Here is an 18,977-nt window from a genome sequence, read left to right on the forward strand (position 1 = left end):
CACATGGAGAGATGTGGTTACCTGGCTCTTGTGGTGGGCAGAGTCCCATCACCAGGAAAACTCTTTATCTTTACTCAAAATTATCTTTAAAAAATTGTGAATTAATTTTCCAAAGTGGTTGCCAGAAATGTAAGATTAAAAATTAATATATAATAACTCCAAGTCTTAGATTTTATAAGATTTATTAATAATCACTTGAAGTAGAAGAAAGTAAAACAATCGGTAAAAAGATGTTTACCCAGACTGCAAAAGTCAGAGAAGGAAGAGAGAGGGGGAGTTACAGAAACTTTTATCTACAAAACATAAGGATGCAATGTGAGGACAAAAGAGGAATGCTGCAAAATTCTAATTACACAAAGGTCATTGCTTAATTTTCCAGTTGGAATGGCAACTTAGTATTGCCCTGGAATTTGAAAAGTATTCCAATTCTGCCAATATCCAATTCATTAATACAAAATTAAAATTGCACAAGGTAGCATGGATCTTTAGAGCATTCTACTAGATACCTTTCCAGGTGACCATTAACCATTAATAATTACTCTATTGGATCTGGTTATTCAACTTCTTCCTATACTACATAACTGTACCAGCCCATATCTCTCCATCTTGCCAATAATCCTGGCATGAAATATTTGATCAAATGGATTCCTAAAATCTAGGTAAATTTCAAGCACAGAATTGCCCCAATATGCCAGTCTTGTACAATGCTTAAAAATAGATTAGATAGTCTGACATGATTTGATATTGAAAGAATCCATATTAACACAGCCTTTTCTAGATGTTGACTAGCATATTATAATAATATATTACTGAATATTACCAGGATTGAGTTAAATTTATTGCCCTAAATTGAGCAAAGTTCTCCTAGCTTTTTTGGAAACCATAACATTTACCTTTCTTCAATATTACAGTAACTTTCTTTTTCAATTTGATTATTCCAAAATTATATGCAATCAGCAATCACATAATGTTTGTGTGTATTATGTGTGTGTGTGTGTGTGTGTGTGTGTGTGTGTGTGTCTGTGTGTGTGTGTGCCCGTGCACGCCTCTGGGAGTAGGGGATAGCAGAGACTACACCACAACTTATCTGGTATATTTTAAAGGGAATTAATTGTATAATTGTAATGAGACCACTTCCGTCTTTGTGGTTCTGTCAACCATTTTCTAATGTTTTGTTTTGTACCTGCTTTTTGTTCTGATGACTCATGGACATTGTAGTCAATCAAAAGGCATTTATTTGATGTCTACTGTTTGGTTTCAATCCATCATACTTTCTGTGACACATAAGGAGAATATAGTTTGGTGTCCCACCTTTCCAAGGAATGGAGTTATGACTAGGAAACTGTACATATTAAACATTTTGTGAATCAGATAAAGTTTTACTAGGAGAGGTGGGACCTTAATCTGTTCTTGTTCTTTCTGTTAATTATTGACCTGAAATCCCATTCCTTACTCCTGTCCTAGGAATTATTGTTTCCCACCAAAGCCTGTAGGGATAGAGGCTGATGGAGGGCTGAGAAGAAAAAATATGCCTATTCCAGATGTCACTGCTTGTAAACAATACCTCAGCCTCCCTGTTCTAGTTAAGCCTCTGAATGCAGAGTCAATATGGAGGAGGAAGATAGAACCGTTTGTGGTTTTTATTGCCACTTGTTTATATGGCATTTGCTAGAAAAGGGAGGATTGGGCTTAATAAAGATGTTCTCCATTGCTCTAATGCTTTTGAACAATTTTTGCAATAACTACCTCTGTGAACTCAAGTTAACCTCACAGCAGCTTTGTGGGGGTAGATAGAGTAGGAATTGTTATCTCTATAATATCCATTTTATAGATATTAGGGGTTTTGAATAAGCATGCTTTTAATAAGCTGTTTTAATTATTATATGCCAAGTTAGTCTAAGGAGTTAAGTATATATATAGTCATTTTCTCAGAAAAAAAATTTTCTAGTCTATGCTGACTTCTTTTGAAACTTTCCAAAAGGGGTTGTTTTCCTAATTTGATAATCAAATTTACTGACAGTTTTCCTTCCCCTTCAAAATGTAAAAGAGAAATTATCTTTTGTGGAATGCAAAGTGAGAAATGACCTGCATTTTAAGGTAATATAATAATTCATAAAGAAACATGAATGAGTGCTCAACATCATCCTTCATCCAGTTGACATTATATCTGAGAAAACTGGGCCATGGAGCTGAATTGATTTTTTTGGATTTCATATTTCATAACATTTATTAACATGAAACACAATGGAAGGGAATGTATCTTGTATAAATGTGTTTGGCTTTTTGCCAAAATAGTCCTTTAATTCTACCTTCTAACATCCATCTACTGATGATTTCATCAGTAGATTAGAAGGATGCCATTGACTTGGGAAGGTTTTGAAGTTATCATTGTTCTTGGACTGACAAATTAGGGTTTAAAAAGAGGTTAAGATGAAGACTTTTTGTAAGGGTTAAAAATAGGTCTCAATGGTTTGTGAAACTTTCTCAGTTCTCTGCATTTCTTCATCATTACTTTGGAATTATTATCCATTTTCTACTGTTAATTCAATTCTACTTTAGGCATATCTAAAGTCCAAGTGAACAGAACCACACTGGTTGTCTCACACATAGATCATATATTATAGAGCACAGAGGAATGAAAAAAATTTAATCTGGAAAATTTTCCTCAACAAGGCTGAAGAGAAGAGGCTAATTTGAATAGTGCCTGTCTTCCCAGTCTACTAAATTTCAAGTCAAGAAGGACTGGTGTGAATCTTGCCTCTAACACACAGTAGCTTGAATGAGCAAATTTATTCAAATTCCTAGAGCCTCTGTTCTCTCATGTGTAAAATGGGTATAGCAATATCTACCTCAGAGGGTTATTTATTATGAGACTCAGGTAGTATAATCTATATGCAGCATAGGTTCTGGGGTCAGTCTCTCAAATTGCCACTCATTCAATGCCCTTTATTGACTGATTGATTCCTTAGAAGTATTCTTACCTGTATACAGTAATTACTTGAGGTAGGCTGACAGATTGGCTCAATCAACGTCCATGCAGTACACTCTACCTCCCGTTTAAAATTTGCTGTAATCAGCAAATTTCCCGGAGTGCCTTTACCAGTGTCTATAATCCCCAGATCTGGGTAGCTCTAGCAATTTGGTCGAGTTCTGCATTATCAATTTTGAATATTTTTCCCAGTGCCTTAATGAAATCCCTTCATTAACATTTGCCTGTACAGAAAGCTTTTTCCCTTTATCTAAGTGGACCTCTCCGCAGACCTCTAGCTAAAGAGATTTTTACAATATAAATTTGGCCAAGGACATGGGGAAAGGAGGAGAGAGATATAGCCTAGGAAGGGGCCAGCTCAAGTTTCAAGGACACAGCGGGGCTGGCACAGAGAAGCAAGTTCAGGCGGAGGACCATTCTGAGCCTGGGCAGAGGCAGGGGAACAATCAAGTAGAAGAAAACATTGGTGGCAGGCACAGGCAGGATGCAGGGAGAGGAGAGGACCAGCAATATGGGCTAGGGGCGTGGGGGAACGGGTGGGGACAGAGACATGGTACCCATGCATAGGGACAGCAGATAGCATGAGCTGCTGGACCTTTGGGGGCCAAGGGTTCCCCTCATTAGCACTAGAGGCTTCAAAGCAAGCTCCTGATCTTGATCCAGGAGGTGATGAACTGCCTTGCTTCCGTTATGCTTTTACTTGGAAGGTTATAATTTTTTGTTTTCTTGGGGTGGGAGATGGGAAGCAGAGCATCAACCTGAGGAGCAGAAGTAGGGAGAGAAAGAGCACGTTACAGGTACTGTAAAGTTAACATAGGTGTTTTTTGTTTGTTTTGTTTTGTTTTTTTGGAATGCTGCTTCAAAATTCTTTACATAAAGATGAATTTGTTTAATGAAAATTTACTTAAGGGAAGCTGGTGGATGTAGTGCTTGACCTGAAGTCAGGAATATTCATCTTACTAACTGGGTGATTCTGGACAAGTCACTCAACCATGTTTACCTCAGTTTCTTTATTTTTAAAATGAACTGGAGAAGGAAATGGCAAACCATTCCTGTATCTTTACCAAGAAAACCCCAAATGGAGTGACTGAAGAGTCAGATATGATTGGACAAACAAAAATATAATGCATTTCTATTTATAGCTTAATAAAGGCAGCTAGGTGGTACAGTGGAGAGGCTGAGCCTGGAAGTAGGAAGACCTGAGTTCACAAATGAGCTCAGACTTTTACTAGTTGTGTGATCCTGGACAAATCACTTAATTTCTGTCTACCTAAGGTTCTTCAGTGGTAAAAAATGTGTGGTAAAAAGTGCATCTACCTCCCAGGGTTGTTGGAAGAATTAAATAAGATATTTAAACATTTTTACATTTTTAATTATTATGCAAAACACTTTGATATTGGTCATTGTTGTAAGAGCACACTCAGACAAAACCAAAACCCCCAAATAAAACCAAAGACACACTGATGTGAAAGGCATCTCCAACAGTTCTTTCTCTGGAGGTGGATAGCATTCCCTGTCATGAGTTTTTCAGGATCATCCCAGATCATTGCACTGCTGAGAATAGCCAAGTTTTCACAGATAATTATCATCCAATATTGCTGTTACTATGTACAATGTTCTACTAGTTCTGCATATTTCACTCTGTATCATTCCATGTAGATCTTTCCAGCTTTTTCTGAAATCTTCTTGCTTATCATTTCTAATAGATAAGATGTTATTTGTGAAGTGCTTAGCATGGAGCCTGGAATATAGTAGGGCCATAGTCAATACACCTACTTTCTCTTCTGTTCCCTACCTTCCCCTTCTCCTAGAAGCTAGATGGCTCAGTAGACAGAACAGTGGGCCTGGAGTCAGGAAGACATGAGTTCAGATTCAGTCTCAGCTACTTCCTAGTTGTATGTCATTTAACCTCCATTTCCCTCAGTTTTCTCAACTGTAAAATGAGGAAAATAACAACACCTATTTCTCAGGTTTGTTATGAGGATCAAATGAGATAATAATTATAAAGTGCATAGCACCAAGACTAGCACATAATAAGTACCATATAAATGTTAGCTATTATTGCTATTAGCTCTCTTAGATAATAATTATAAAGCAGTTAGTAGAAATGCAGGCACATAGTAGGTACAATATAAATGTTTGCTTAACTGCCCTTCCATTTCTTTCCCTTCTGCCTGTCTTGGTGCTTACAGAATTCCAACCCCAATCCAAACATAAAGAAAAGGAAAAAAGAAAATATCAAACCTTTCCTTCTTAGAAGGAAAGGCTTGATATATATCCACGACGGTGAACCTATGGCATGTGTGCCAGAGATGGCATGCATAGACCTCTCTGTGGGCAGGCATGACAAGGACCTGTGCCCCAAGGACTCAGTGTGCCCCTCCCTGCAGCACTGAGTTCACCAGAATTCCTAACTAGAAAAATAGAGGGAGGCACAGTTCCACTGCTTCCCTTTCCCTCTCCCCAGTAGGAGTTTATAAACAGGCCTCTTCCAGACAACAGCATCCCTTGCAGGGCAGGATTGCCCCACCTCATTCAGAATAAAATGGCTTCTTCATTCCCTTTGGCCTGAGTGAGAGAGAAACATCAAATGTCTTTACACTATCAGAAGCAACCAGTGTTTTTACTATGAAAAGTAATTTGAGGATTCAGGAGTATGTCTATTGAGTTTGTACCTTTAAAATGTTCAAAACTGTGGTCTAATGATTTAGGAATAAGTTTTATGAACATGTGGCTAAACTAAATCTCTTCACTGTTCTACAGCAACCTTCCACAGTTTCTTTCACCAGCAAATTTGGGGGCCTTTATTTTCATTCTTAGTCCTCTCACTTCTTACTAGCCTGTTCAATTTGCATTCTAAAAGAGGGGGGGCCTGCCTGACATAAAACAGGTGGGCTAAAAGCTCTGGAAAACACAAGAGTGGCTTGTCATCTCCCAATCAGCCCTGCATCCAGATTAAAACCTGACTTCAACCCTTGACCTTTGACAAAAAAGGTTAATTTGGAGCATACCCACTTAAGGAAGGCTGCAAATTTGTCAGGATGATGGCATTTAACCTGAGAGTTATATTTTCTTATAAATTAGGGGTTTTCCTGTAAACTGGGGCTTTTTTGCTTTTTTCTAGGTTTGAGGGGATCATAGCTCACATAACTAAAGGAGAGCAGAGTGCTTGTACCCCTCACTTCTCCCTCTCCCCAAGCCAAACTATATCACCTACCTCCCTGCCCAGCAACCCAGTGGGAGTGCTTCCTCTCTCCCCTGGGTGGAGTAAAGGGGGAAGGAGAACACACTCAGTGTGGGGAGGGGCATGGGCACAACACTTAGTCTGGTGGGTGGGGTGGAGGTAGGGCCTGGCACTTCATCTCTAAAAGGTTCCCCATCATTGGTCTAGGTACTCTTCCCAAGATGAACAGTCCTCATCCTTTATGAGAGACACCAAATTGCATTGGAGGAAATTTTCTTAATTGCCTTGAGCATAAAGTCATCCAAGCAAAATCTGCACAAAATTTCTAGGTATTCCTTTCTATATAAAGCACATAAAAATTTCTTCTAGAATCATTGAATCATAGATGATTCTCTTGGAAGTTCAAGAAAATTTCTCTTAGGCTTTACCAGAGAACACCTGAAATTTCCCTGCTAATGCAAAGTCAGTCCAAAAGTATTTTCTGTGGCACTCTTCATTAAAACAATCAGATCAATTGAAAGAACATCAAACTCAGAGAAGTTCTGAAAGAGGACTAAGGACACTGGGTTCCTGCAAAGGAGAATTTATTGTCATGAACCTCCCCCCATCTTACAGCCAAGGTTCTGTAGTCACGACATATATTGTTTGCTCCTTAAAGTGCTTTTGGTAACTTTTGGATTTAAGATAAATTTTCTCAGTATTTTGCTATTGCAAAAATCACTTTTTTAAAAAATATCCCATTAGATGTTTATTTGTTCATTTATTTAATGTTTCTCATTGTACGTTAAGTGGTATTTAATGAGCCTGATCTATGTAGCACAGTATAATAGCTCTAGGAATTGTTTCTGAGTCAGATCATTAACATATTAAGAAAATTAACTTTTATATGTGTAAACAACAGAAAAGTTGTCTTTTAAAAATAATACAAAAATATAATGCCTTGTGCCTTAATTGTACTCAATAAATTGAATCAATGACAGTATTTACCAACCAGCTTCTTTAATTCAAATCCTTTCTTTCATTTTGTAGTTTTGTTACCAAACTATTTGACAAATTATTTTTTTAAATTAAACTAACCTACTTAAAATTAAATTAAACTTTAAAAAATTAAACTAACCTACTTAAAATCAATAGACAGTTTATCATGTTTTATTCAGGACCAGTTTTCAATTTGTTTAGAAAAGATTGAGTTCGTGAACTTGGGAAAAACCCAACATTTTAATTTTGATGTTATTCCATTAGAATATTACAAGGGAAATGATAATTTCACTCAAAGTGGTTATGATTCTATAATTTTCTATCCAAATCATATTTGTAAATTTATAAATATATATTATATGAGCATGTTGATGTGTGGATTGAATATAAGTATTATTTAGATACAATTTCTTTTTGCAGTGAAGACGTGTGGTTCTAATCTTCAAGGACCAAGTGGTACCTTCACATCTCCCAACTTTCCATTCCAATATGATAGCAATGCTCAATGTGTATGGGTTATCACAGCAGTGAATACAAATAAGGTAAGAAAATTTTATTTTTTTATAAAACAGTTACACATAGGCATTAACAGCAGAGATTTTCACAACTTCAATTTCTTTTGTGTGCATGTTGCATGTACACTTGTATACATACGTACACACATGATAGATATCATGGTACAATGGATAAAGAACAGGTTCCACATAACATGTATATATATATATATATATATATATATATATGCTTTTTTTATACTAGTCTAATCATTTGACATTTCTGGGCTCCAGGTAATTCTTTAAGATTATAAACTTCAGAGTAGGTACCACTGAAATCATAGGTCTAATATATTTCTTCCATGCCTCTATACATATGTATATGTATGCATATATATGTATATATAAATATACCCTTTCATTCATGATGATGCCTTTAGAAAATAAGATTGTGAATCCAAGTTTCTACCTTTGGCATGGCTATATTGTAAAAGTTGAACTTTGATAAATTTGGAAAATGAAATATGGTATAAATGAGGATAAAAAATATTTTAGTTGTTTTCTTTAAATTAAAATTCATTCCTTTAGTGCTATATAGATATATGCTATGACTGTTTTATATTCATGCAATTATGAATTTGTGGAGAAAGAAGTACTATACTATGAATTTTATATGTATATATTTATATTATGGGAGGAAGGAGAAGGAGAGAAAAAATTGGTGAGAGAGGCAAAGATTGGTAGAATGACAGGTAGCCAGAGAAATAGAAAACTACCAAACAGAGAATGTAATTTCTAGAAACACTTGTGAATTGCTGTTATATGTTATAAATTATATGTTTTTTAAAAATGTCATAAATGATCATTGTTCAAATTTATTTTAAAGGGTATTTACTAAATATAATTTATAGAAATGTCATATTTTAAATATTTGACCTTTATTAATTTAATTTTAATATTTACTAGAATTTATTAGGAATTATCAATCAGTCAACAAGCTTTTGTCATCTGTTACATACATCAAACACAGTATTAGGCTCTGAGTGTGCAATTGTTATGGGGTTCAGATATGTACCCCTGGGGTTTCTGGAAGGATACCTTTTGCAAGAATGCAAGACTCTAAAACTTAGCTTAAAAACAAAAAGGGAAATTTATTAATTTAGGAAAGTAATGTTGAGAATGGCCAGGAAGATAGCAAGGTGGAACAGCAAGATGGGAAGTGGTTCCTTGGGAGGACAGCATTAAAAGAAAGGCTGTTCCCTGTGAGGACATCACAGATGGAAAAACTGTCCCCCAGACAACATCACTTCTGGGGATTTTATATCCTTTACAACAGATGCTGTGTCATGGTGTGGACAGGACTCTAGAGTGGTAAACCCTCAGGCATTCAGTCAGGTGTTTGGTTATCTGACTGGGGTCTGCCTGGAGATATAGGGAATGACCCTCATAAAGATTCCTTAGTTTTAGGGAACAGACAGTTGTCTGAGATATAGCCTGATAGAATCGAGGTGTAGCTTGGAGGTGCATCTCTGTCCATCTTAAATCTAAAGGAGGATGGAAGGAGGACAATTATGTCAGGGTCCTATAGGGGTCATTGGATGTTATAGGCTAGGAGTCATGAGGATGTAAGGGAGCAAAGGAATTTCCCTGATAATAGTTTGCCTGAGCTTCTGGGGGTACAGTGCCCATGTCACAATGATGCAAGTATAAAAGTTTCTGCCTCAAGAATGTCTCAAAAAGCTTACATTGCCTTGAAAAATAGCAACATATATACATATAGATATAAACAAAAGTGAGCAGTTGAGGTTTCAAACTGAGTGATTGGAAGGATCTATTGAGAAATGCCTTAAGTAGAAAAATAGGCATCATTTTTTAGAGTCTACATTATGCCTAGTCAATTTAGATTAAAAAGAAGTATGTCATGGTACATAGCAAGTGCAAAATGTTAGACAATTCCTGTATTTTGTCTCTCTATTTGTATTTAAATATATTGTGCCATTGGATTTCCCTAAAATTCTAGGCAGTACTGGTGAAGTATTGGCATGCATACCCAGCCAACATAGGGGAGCTGCTCCCTTCCCTCTCTTCTCAGTACTGAAGGAAAATTTTTGCATGCCCCACCCCTCTGTCCAGCTGCTCAAAGTGAGCACTTCCTCCATCCTCTAGGGTAATTCGGGGGCTCACAGGCAGTTTGCAGTTGCAATTTGGGCATGTGAATTTGAAAACCTTTGCCAACATGGACCTAGGGTATCAGAGTCTAACTTTTCCTTTCTACTCTCTTTGGCTGTCCTATTTTGTTCTTAACTCCATGCTGAAGAAAACAGTTTTCTTCTCAGACTAATGTAAAACACTATTAGAGGAAATCAGCCTTTCTCCTGATTGGCCAGCCCCACATTGCTTTTGGAGAAAAGAATTTGGTTAAAGGAGGTTCCTTTTCATTTTCAAGAGATGACTTTTGCTTTCCTGAAATAAAAAATGTCACTCTAAGATTCATATTGGCAAGGAAGGTCTGAGCAAGTAAAACCTGGTGGAGATAGGAGAGAACTTATCATCTGAGAACCCTTGTCAGTGACTACCAGATGACCTTGTCATCCTTGATTATGAACTGGTTGATCACAATTAATGAGTTAAAGACTTTTACACAAGGAATTAGAAGAATTAGAGCGGGGACTCCAGCTTCTTAAGTCATTTATCTCCTAAAGTCCCCAGTTTTAGCATTTTTAATTAGAAATAATCAAATCAATCTTTCCTATGTCATCATTGTTTAAAAAAGTATACTTATTGCTATGAGAAAGAAAATTTAAAATTATACAAAATATTAATAATACTATTAATAAGATAGTTTCATGTATATGAATTTATCATACAACACTGGCTAAGTATATTATTAAAATGTATTGCTGAAAGGCAATATGATATAGGGCATTAGGGCATTGAGGACTTAATTTAGAATTATAATTCTCTAGACTAAAATCCTTCCTTAGAAATTTTCCAGCTGTGCTACCTTGGGCAAGATTCTAAACATTTCTGGGCTTCAGTATATTCATCACTAAAATGAATAGGTTGAAGTTGATTACCTCTATGATACCATTGAACTCTAAATTTGTGATCCTTTAATAAATCTTTTGGTAATATGTCAAGTATATAGAATTGTCACCAGCACATGAAAAATTATATATAACTGCTTAAGTGCAAGAACTGTTTAATTTTTTGTCTTTATAGTCTTAGCACAAAGCACAATGCTGGGGACATAATAGAGGTTTAATAAATGCTGAATACAATTTGTTGAATTAAAATAATTTATCTGTTTCTGGTGACCAGTCATGATGATTGCTTTTCTGGTTACGGTCAATGGTGTATACTAATATAATACTTAAATAAAATATTTCCTAAGGATTTACATAAATTTCAAGTGCACATTTGTTAACTTTCTTTTTCTAAATCACTGGCTGATTTTAATTTAAACATATACACAGTAAGGTAAGATATGACATTTTACCTAGGTTTCACTTGTTATTTAACAGATTCATTTTAATATGAATTCCCTACCACAACATAAGGATTCTTTTCTCACAAAATGCCTACCTAAAGTTATTGAATTTCTTGTATTTCTATCCAGTTTTAGTTACCTGATTGGAAGGAAAGGATGATATTTGTTTGGTTGGTTGGCTTATTTAAAGTTTAAAAGCTTTTTTTTTTCCCTTGTCCCATAGTAGGATATAGTAAGTACCACATGGTAGTCAGTATGATGACCTTCAATTTACATATGAGGAAATTAACTATTAAGCTACTAAAATGACTATTAAAAACATGTTTTTTGTTGACATAATTGTCTCCCTTAATAGAAATGTTTAGCCATGGATTTAGAGGTAGTGATGACCTCAGTTGTCATGTAGTTAACCATTTGGGGGATTTTTATGGCTCATATGGAAAATCATGGGATTTGGCTCTTCAAGATCTCTTCTTAAGGAAAGGCACTCTGAGGGAGGGATGAGAGATAGCACTTAAAAGGTAATTCAGGCCACCTCAGATCCTGATGGAGACATCCAAGGACCCTGGATGCAAGAGCCTTGAGAACAACCATGCCCTCTTAGATCAAAGAATCTGCTTTCATCCCAGTCACAAAACCTCTCTTTGAGGGAAGAATTGTAAGGAGCAGGGACCTACTTTCTTCAACATCAAAAACGGTAGCTGTTGGCCAAAGGTCCTTAAGGGCAGGATAGGTGAAGAAGCCCTGGGAGTAAGACCACTGGCCCAGTCCTCACAGCCATTGTTAAGGGAGGCAATTCCGGTGAATAAGGGACCAAATCGTCCTCAACAAATACCAACCAACTGCCACTCCTAGGGAAGGTGAGCCTGCCTAGCTGAAATGGCAGGAAAACTTCAGGGGGCATGATGTATTAGGGATGTTAAACTGCCACCACCACCTTGACCACTATCTTCTCTTAGACCTTAATGGAGACTGCTCATGACCCTGAGCCCAAGAGCCTTGGAAATAGTAATGCTAGCTCAATGTCAAATTGTTGACAACAGAAACTGTTATATTTGTGGAAAAAGTATTAAAGAAGAGGCATTACCATCTGCTTTGCCACTATACTCTGAAGACCTGGATAATATGGAGCTCATTCTATTCCTGTTGTTTACATATTGCAAATGCCTTCTTCCCTTGAGCCTCCCTCTTCTCTTTGGATGGTTCCTCCAAGAATCTCATTTTTAAGGAAGGATTGATAGGCTACTTATGTCTTCATTCCTCTTCAGACTGTGTTTCATACTCACTCTTGGTCCTTTTCTACCATGACCCCAAGCCAAGTGCCTTCCATCTTGGCATCTAATAAATGCTTAATAAATTTTCTTTGACTAACTGGCTACCCTTTCCATCTAGGGTGGAGCTAAAATCTTTTCTTTTTCTGCATATATAAGAACATATCTGATAAATTGAATATGAGCCCCTTGAGGGCAGGTACCATCTTTTAAATTTATATACCCAGACTTAGTTCTACTCTTTGTACATAGTAAGTGCTTAATAAATGATCAATTCATTCATTTAGTCCAGCCCCCTTATTTTAGGGACATTTAGACTGAGGTTTGGGATAGTTAAATGACTTGCTCAAGGTTACACAGATACCAAATAGATTTTGAATCCAGTTATGATGCCTTCAAATAGAAAACTCTTGATTATGCCACATTTCTTCTCCAAAATCAAATAACTAAGCAGAAATAAATAAACATGGAAGAAAGAGGATTCATTAGATTTTTATTAAGCATTTATTATGTTCAAATCACTGGGTACAAAAATAGGAAAGAAGTCAGTCACCACTTTAGAGGAGGCAGGCACGTAGCACAGTGGAAAGGGTGCAGGCTTGCAATCAGGAAGAACTGACTTCAAATGTGAACCCAGACACTAATTGTGTGACTCTTGGCAAACCATTTCACTTCTGTCAACCTCAGTTCACTCATCTGTAAAATAGAGATATTAGTAACACAACTTCTCAGATAATATATGTAAAAGCCTTTGAATAATGCCTGGCAAATAGTAGGTACTTAATATAATATATATATATATATATATATTTGCCTTCCTCTCATTATCCTTTTCTTCTTTCCTTCCTCTTTTCCTTCCATCCTTCCTTCTACTCTTCTTCATCTTGCTTCTTTTCCTCCCTTGGTCTCTCCTTACCTTCCTTCCTTCCTTCTTTCTTTCACATGCTAGTTGGGGAAGATAACACATATGAGAGGCTTTAGTTTCAGGGTAAATAGAAAAGTCCAAGAATACTTGAGAGAAAATTTGGTGTCTGCTCCATTGGAAAGGAGAGAGTGGGCCAAAGTGTTGTAATGGATTAGGAATTCCCTCAGGCAGGATTGGTCAAGTGGTAGAATAGGAAGATTGACAAGAAGATAAGTGAGGAGTGATCTGGGATTTCCTGATGCAGGGAAGGGAGGGGATAGACCTATATATTGCTAGCTCTAGCAGTCCAATGATCTCAAAAGAGCCTGAATCATCCTGTGGCTGGCTAGGGGCAAGGGACTTCTTATTTACCACCAAATTCAGCTGAGTCCCCTTGTTTAGCAGAGCATCACCTCTTAAATTACCATAAAAAACTTCAAGCACACCAAACAGTATGTTCTGCATCCTATTTCATTCATTAGACCCAAGATTTAAATTATATTCCTTTGTTCCTACTGCTTAGATGTTAGACATAATACTTTTTACTGACAACGATACAAGAAGGCATCATGAATCTCTATCTTTTTTCCTTGTCTGAATTTATTGTTGGATCATTTGTAAATCCTCTGATATATTGTAGTCTTCTAAAACCTTAGGGTGATAAACTATGGTCATTGCTTCTGATCAGTTTTTGGCTAGACACTCTAGAAATAATGGTTCAGTTTTACAATCTTAGAACAGTATAAATTGTTGATGGTAATTACTCTCCCATCCACTCTGGGAGGAGTGAGGCTTTCAATTGCAGCTTTTCCACATTGAATACACTGCTATTACTAAAATCCCATTCTATACCTCTGTTGTCCTCTTCATAACATAAATTAAATTAATAAACATTAGTATAGTAGATAGAGATGTAGCCTTGGAGTCCAGAAGACCTGAATTCAAGTCCTGCTGCTCGCAAATATGAGTTCTAGAACCACACATAAGTTTCTTGTTCTCAACACCTCAGGTAACTCTCTGAATATAGATAAATCTGCATTGTCCATCTGAAATAGGGGAGGGAGTTTCTATATTAGCATATAGTAATGGAATACCTGGTTCAGAACAACAGCAAAAATACATGAATGTGGTATAAGTTGACTGCTGACATGAACAAAAATATGTATAGCTTTTACTTTCCTGCCCATATCAAAATGTTCTTTATGTTAATCATTTTTAATAACCCTTACCTTCCATTTTTGAATCAATAATGTGTTTAAGTTCCAAGGCAGAAGAGCAGTAAGGAGTAAGAGATGGTGGACTAAGTGACTTGCCCAGGGCCACACAGCTAGGAAGTGTCTAATGCCAGATTTGAACCTAGGACCTCCTGCCTTTTGACCTGGCTCTCAATTCACTGAGCTGCAGCCTCTATATGTTATTTTAAAATGTTAAATTTTGTTTCAAAGGTTTTTTTTTTTAATTTTGGGGTGGAATTTGTTTTCATAATACTAATTCTTGAATAATTAAAACTCTACTTAGTCAATCAATCAGTCAATAAACATTTATTAAATGTCTAGCAGGTGCCAGGCAGTTAATCAATCCAATCTAATGGAGGTAGAGTACAGAGTATCTTTCTACCATTTACATTTATTTGCAAACCAAAAAAAAAAAACAAAAAACAAAAACACTGAGCTGTAACAATGAATACTCATCATATCATCTAAAAGATCATGAAATTATGTTTATCATTTATTATTTGATGCTCATCATCATGTATGAGCTTGAAACTAGTTATATTTAGTTCTCAGTTTTATATATTTGGTATAAAAATAGACAAAATTTAGTTATCACACTGATTCATATTTATGAATCTTAAAGTGTAGGTACTTTTATAGATTTCTACAGTTTGAGTTTTCATCACCATTAAACAGTAAATAATCTAAACACTGGTGGCAAATCCAATTAGGTCATTTTAATTAATAAAATGTCTGCATATTATTATTTTAGTTATTGGGACACTCATTGTTATACCTTCAAAAATCAATTATGAATCATTTACTTGATCAATTGCTTTGAGATTATTCTGAAATTGTGTGATAATTTCAATTACATTTCTCAGGGCTCTTTTTACTGAAAGATTAGTACAAATTAAAACCCACTGTAAAGAAAATGTATATGTGTGTTTGTAATTTTCACCTCCCTACTCTTTTCCCTGAAAATTATCACTTAAACCAGATATATTATTTGGGGAGAGATTTGAGTTTACAAATACTTAGGGTCTACTACATCACAGACTTTGATAACTTTAAGATTCAAACCCTTTCCTCCCCAATTGCAATTGGGGAGAACAATTACCCTGTTACTCATAGATCAATCAGAAGCAAAGTGGACTCAAGCAAATATCTTTTTCTCCTTTCATATTATCTTACATTCCAGAAAAGTTTCATTTAATTTGAACAACTGGATTGCTTTAAATAAGACAATGAGGCGTCATTGCATTGGATACTTTTGTGTTAACTCCAAAGCATTGGCTGAAGAAAGTGATGCTTTATGGGCATAAGCTCCCACTGAATGTACTCTGGGCATGGCTTTAAGGGAAGGCTTAGTGGTAATGTTTGCCTTAAGGTGTGCCCAACTGCCCAGCCTTCTCTCTGTGCCCACTTATGTTGACAAACAATTGAAAGGTATCATTTACATTTAGGCTTTCATTTCTTTTTTGGTTCTAAATTAGGGGATTAAGCATTATTAGACCAAAAGAAGGGCAAGGTAACTGCTGCTGCTGCCTTAGAACAATGTGTGAGTTCCCCAGTGTCTATCTACAGGGTTGAAATAAATTAGAAACCAGCTCTGCAGCCTCCAGCCTAGTGAGGCAGAAGACAGACAGAGATAAGGAGGTAATAATGTGTCAGTCAGCTTAAGCAAGGTGAAGGAGTAAGTGTTAGCCTGCTCTCTTGACCACAAATCCTTTCAGTGTGGAGCACCACCCACTCCTTTAATTCCTTGCCAACCCTGGCAAGGACAGGGAAGTCATGGGGGATACATGTTATACTGCTGTTAACACCTTATGTGACTGTTAAGTTCCTTTTGTTCTTTTTCCACCATATAGATGGAAAGTTGCAAAGACTCAGAAAGATTATTAAGGGGTTTGGGGGAAAGTAAACTACAGCCTTTCCTGCTCTGACCAGAAAAAGGTCACAAATAAAACTGATAGCTTCAAGAAAACAACTTGAGCTGTATTGTGACATTTTCCAGGAGAATTATAAGTGAAAGAAGTGAGAAGAGAAAATCCAAGAGGCAATGGCGAGGCTTCCTTTCTTTAAATCTTTTATTCTACCAGGTCAGAGATAACCTAGTGAAGTGTATTTGGGTCAGAAATTTTTATTTTGAATCCTGGTTCAGCTACTTACTTCTTATGTGAACTTGGGAAAGTCATATAGCATCAACCTGCCTCAGTTTCCTTGTCATGGCTCTGCTTTTATTTCCTATCTATTCTCAGACTCTGTTTCCTTATCAAAAGAGGTGATTGGACCAGATGGCCTCTGAATTTCCTTCCAACTTTAAGTTTCCAATCCCATGGTGATGTTGTCTCCTAATTTCAGTCATAAATGTATCTTCTTAAGAGCTGTTCCTGTACATCTAGAGCTAGAAACTGATGGATAATGAAAAAAAAAAAAACAAGAAGAAGAATTGCTTAGTAGGAGATCAGTGAGGAAAGAATTTTTTTAGGAAAATACATTGTGTATTTAATTTTCTGTTGACACACAAAATTAAATGTATTCCCCCCCAATATTGATAGTTATAAGAACAACACAGTTGTATGTACTATTAAAGAGTTTCACAAATAAGCAGCTAATCCATAGAGCTTTTGGTGTTGAAAGATTAAATAAATTGAAAGGAGAATAGCAAAAATCCAGGGAGGAATAAAGGCGGGCACTTGAGATCACCTGCAGTTTAGATTGTATATCTCACTAGGCTTAACAGAGTTCTTAGAATTATGTAGTGACACCAAACTCCACTTTAACCATTTTTTAAAAGAATCATAACAGAGTATGGATTCAAAGGAATATTTTAAAAGCATAATATTCATCAAAATAGCAAATTATACTTTATTTCAACTATGTATTACCTAAATATTCCCATTGGCTAAGATTGGTTAGACATGGAATCATATATGATAATGATGTACTTTAAAGAATAGGTAAGATAAAATACAGTTAATATTTATAGTGCGGAGACTGAGGCAGGGGGAATGTTTTATATCTTCATTGCAAAAATATCCGGGAATTCCTTTTTATCCTGCATAAGACTATTAATTCTCTTCAGAGCAATTTCAACCCACAGGAAATAAATATAAGTGATGAGAAAGTGATGAAAAAATATTGTTTGAGATAGATTTTTAGGCTACTAGTTTTATTAAGCTCTAAAAGCAACATGAATTGAGGAGAGTATCTCTTGTTAGGATTTATGATAAAGCTTTCTACATTATATTTATAGTGTATTTGAAAATTATATTATAAAATGTTTGTATTACACGTTTCTTCATCTTTAAAATGGGCATAAGAACAATCACATACCTCATAGAGTATCATAAGTACTGAATGGGATAATAGATGTAAATCTTAAAACACACTATATGCTTTCTAGCTATTGTGGATATTATTAATATTATATCAACCTCCCGCCTTGAGTTTTAATCTGCCACCTCACTGTAGTGTAGTGTGACATCCTGTTATTGAGTATATCATATAATATTTTGTTTTCATCTCATATACTAATCATAACATTATCTAAAACTATAGGGTTTTTTTTTCTTCTATTAGACTGGAAGCTGTATGAGAGTAGGGATCACTTCTTTATCTCTAACTTTTGGTTCTTCCCAGTTTTTTGCATGTTATTTCTTGAATAAATGATTGAATTTTGTGCACATAATTCAGAATTTATGTGAATGTACATCTAAATGCTTAAATTTTTTTCCCCTTTCACTAATTTGGAATCTCCAATGATACTAATTATGACATAATCATGCCTACCTTTCTGTTAAGAAATTTAATCTTGGATGAGTTTATTTTTAGTTGTATACATTGTTCTAACATTTTCCACATTAGGATTAACTTTTCCTTAATGATAACATATAAATTCCCTTAACTCCTCATGTAATGAGTTAAACAGGAAAGGGTATAGCAATTTTGACTAAATACCTATAACCATTCATTTTGATATTATTACTTTTATTGGATTTAAAATTCATGTAATCTGTTTGCAAAATAGTCTACACAAACTGATTAAAGTTTCATTTTTATAATCTGAAAAAGAACCATTAAATATTCAAAAATAAAGACAAATAGAGGAAAGAGGATCAGGATTTTATCTGTTTAGGTTTGAGGGAGCTCTTGATACTGAACTTCCTATACTGATGTATATTAGCAACTAGTATATAACATAGCATTAAAGAGTTGCCTGGGACACTTGAAAAGTTAAGTGACTTGTCATTAATCACATTTAATACTGGTGTCAGAGAACTTAAACCTAAGTCTTCCTAACTCCAAAGTGAACCCTCTGTTCATTCTATGAAGCCATATTTTTAAAAAGAAATACTGCTATGGTATGATATTTTGGATTCTTTCAAAAGACAGAAGGACTAATTAATATACTCTCTGATAAGGATTAAATTACTATTCATTGAACATG

At 35.6% G+C, this 18,977-nt stretch overlaps 1 protein-coding gene across 7 annotated transcripts in view; it reads left to right on the forward strand.

The window, feature by feature from the left end:
- Nucleotides 1-18,977, forward strand: part of CSMD3 (CUB and Sushi multiple domains 3) — a 1,668,414-nt gene that overhangs the window by 801,593 nt on the left and 847,844 nt on the right. For all 7 annotated transcript variants that reach the window (XM_016431868.2, XM_056823169.1, XM_056823168.1 and 4 more), the window contains one exon: nt 7,572-7,693. In XM_016431868.2, coding sequence (XP_016287354.2) covers nt 7,572-7,693 — 122 coding nt within the window. The remainder of the gene's footprint in view (nt 1-7,571; nt 7,694-18,977) is intronic.

The sequence above is a fragment of the Monodelphis domestica genome, chromosome 3 (genome assembly GCF_027887165.1).
Source record: "Monodelphis domestica isolate mMonDom1 chromosome 3, mMonDom1.pri, whole genome shotgun sequence".
NCBI classification, from domain to species: Eukaryota; Metazoa; Chordata; class Mammalia; order Didelphimorphia; family Didelphidae; genus Monodelphis; species Monodelphis domestica.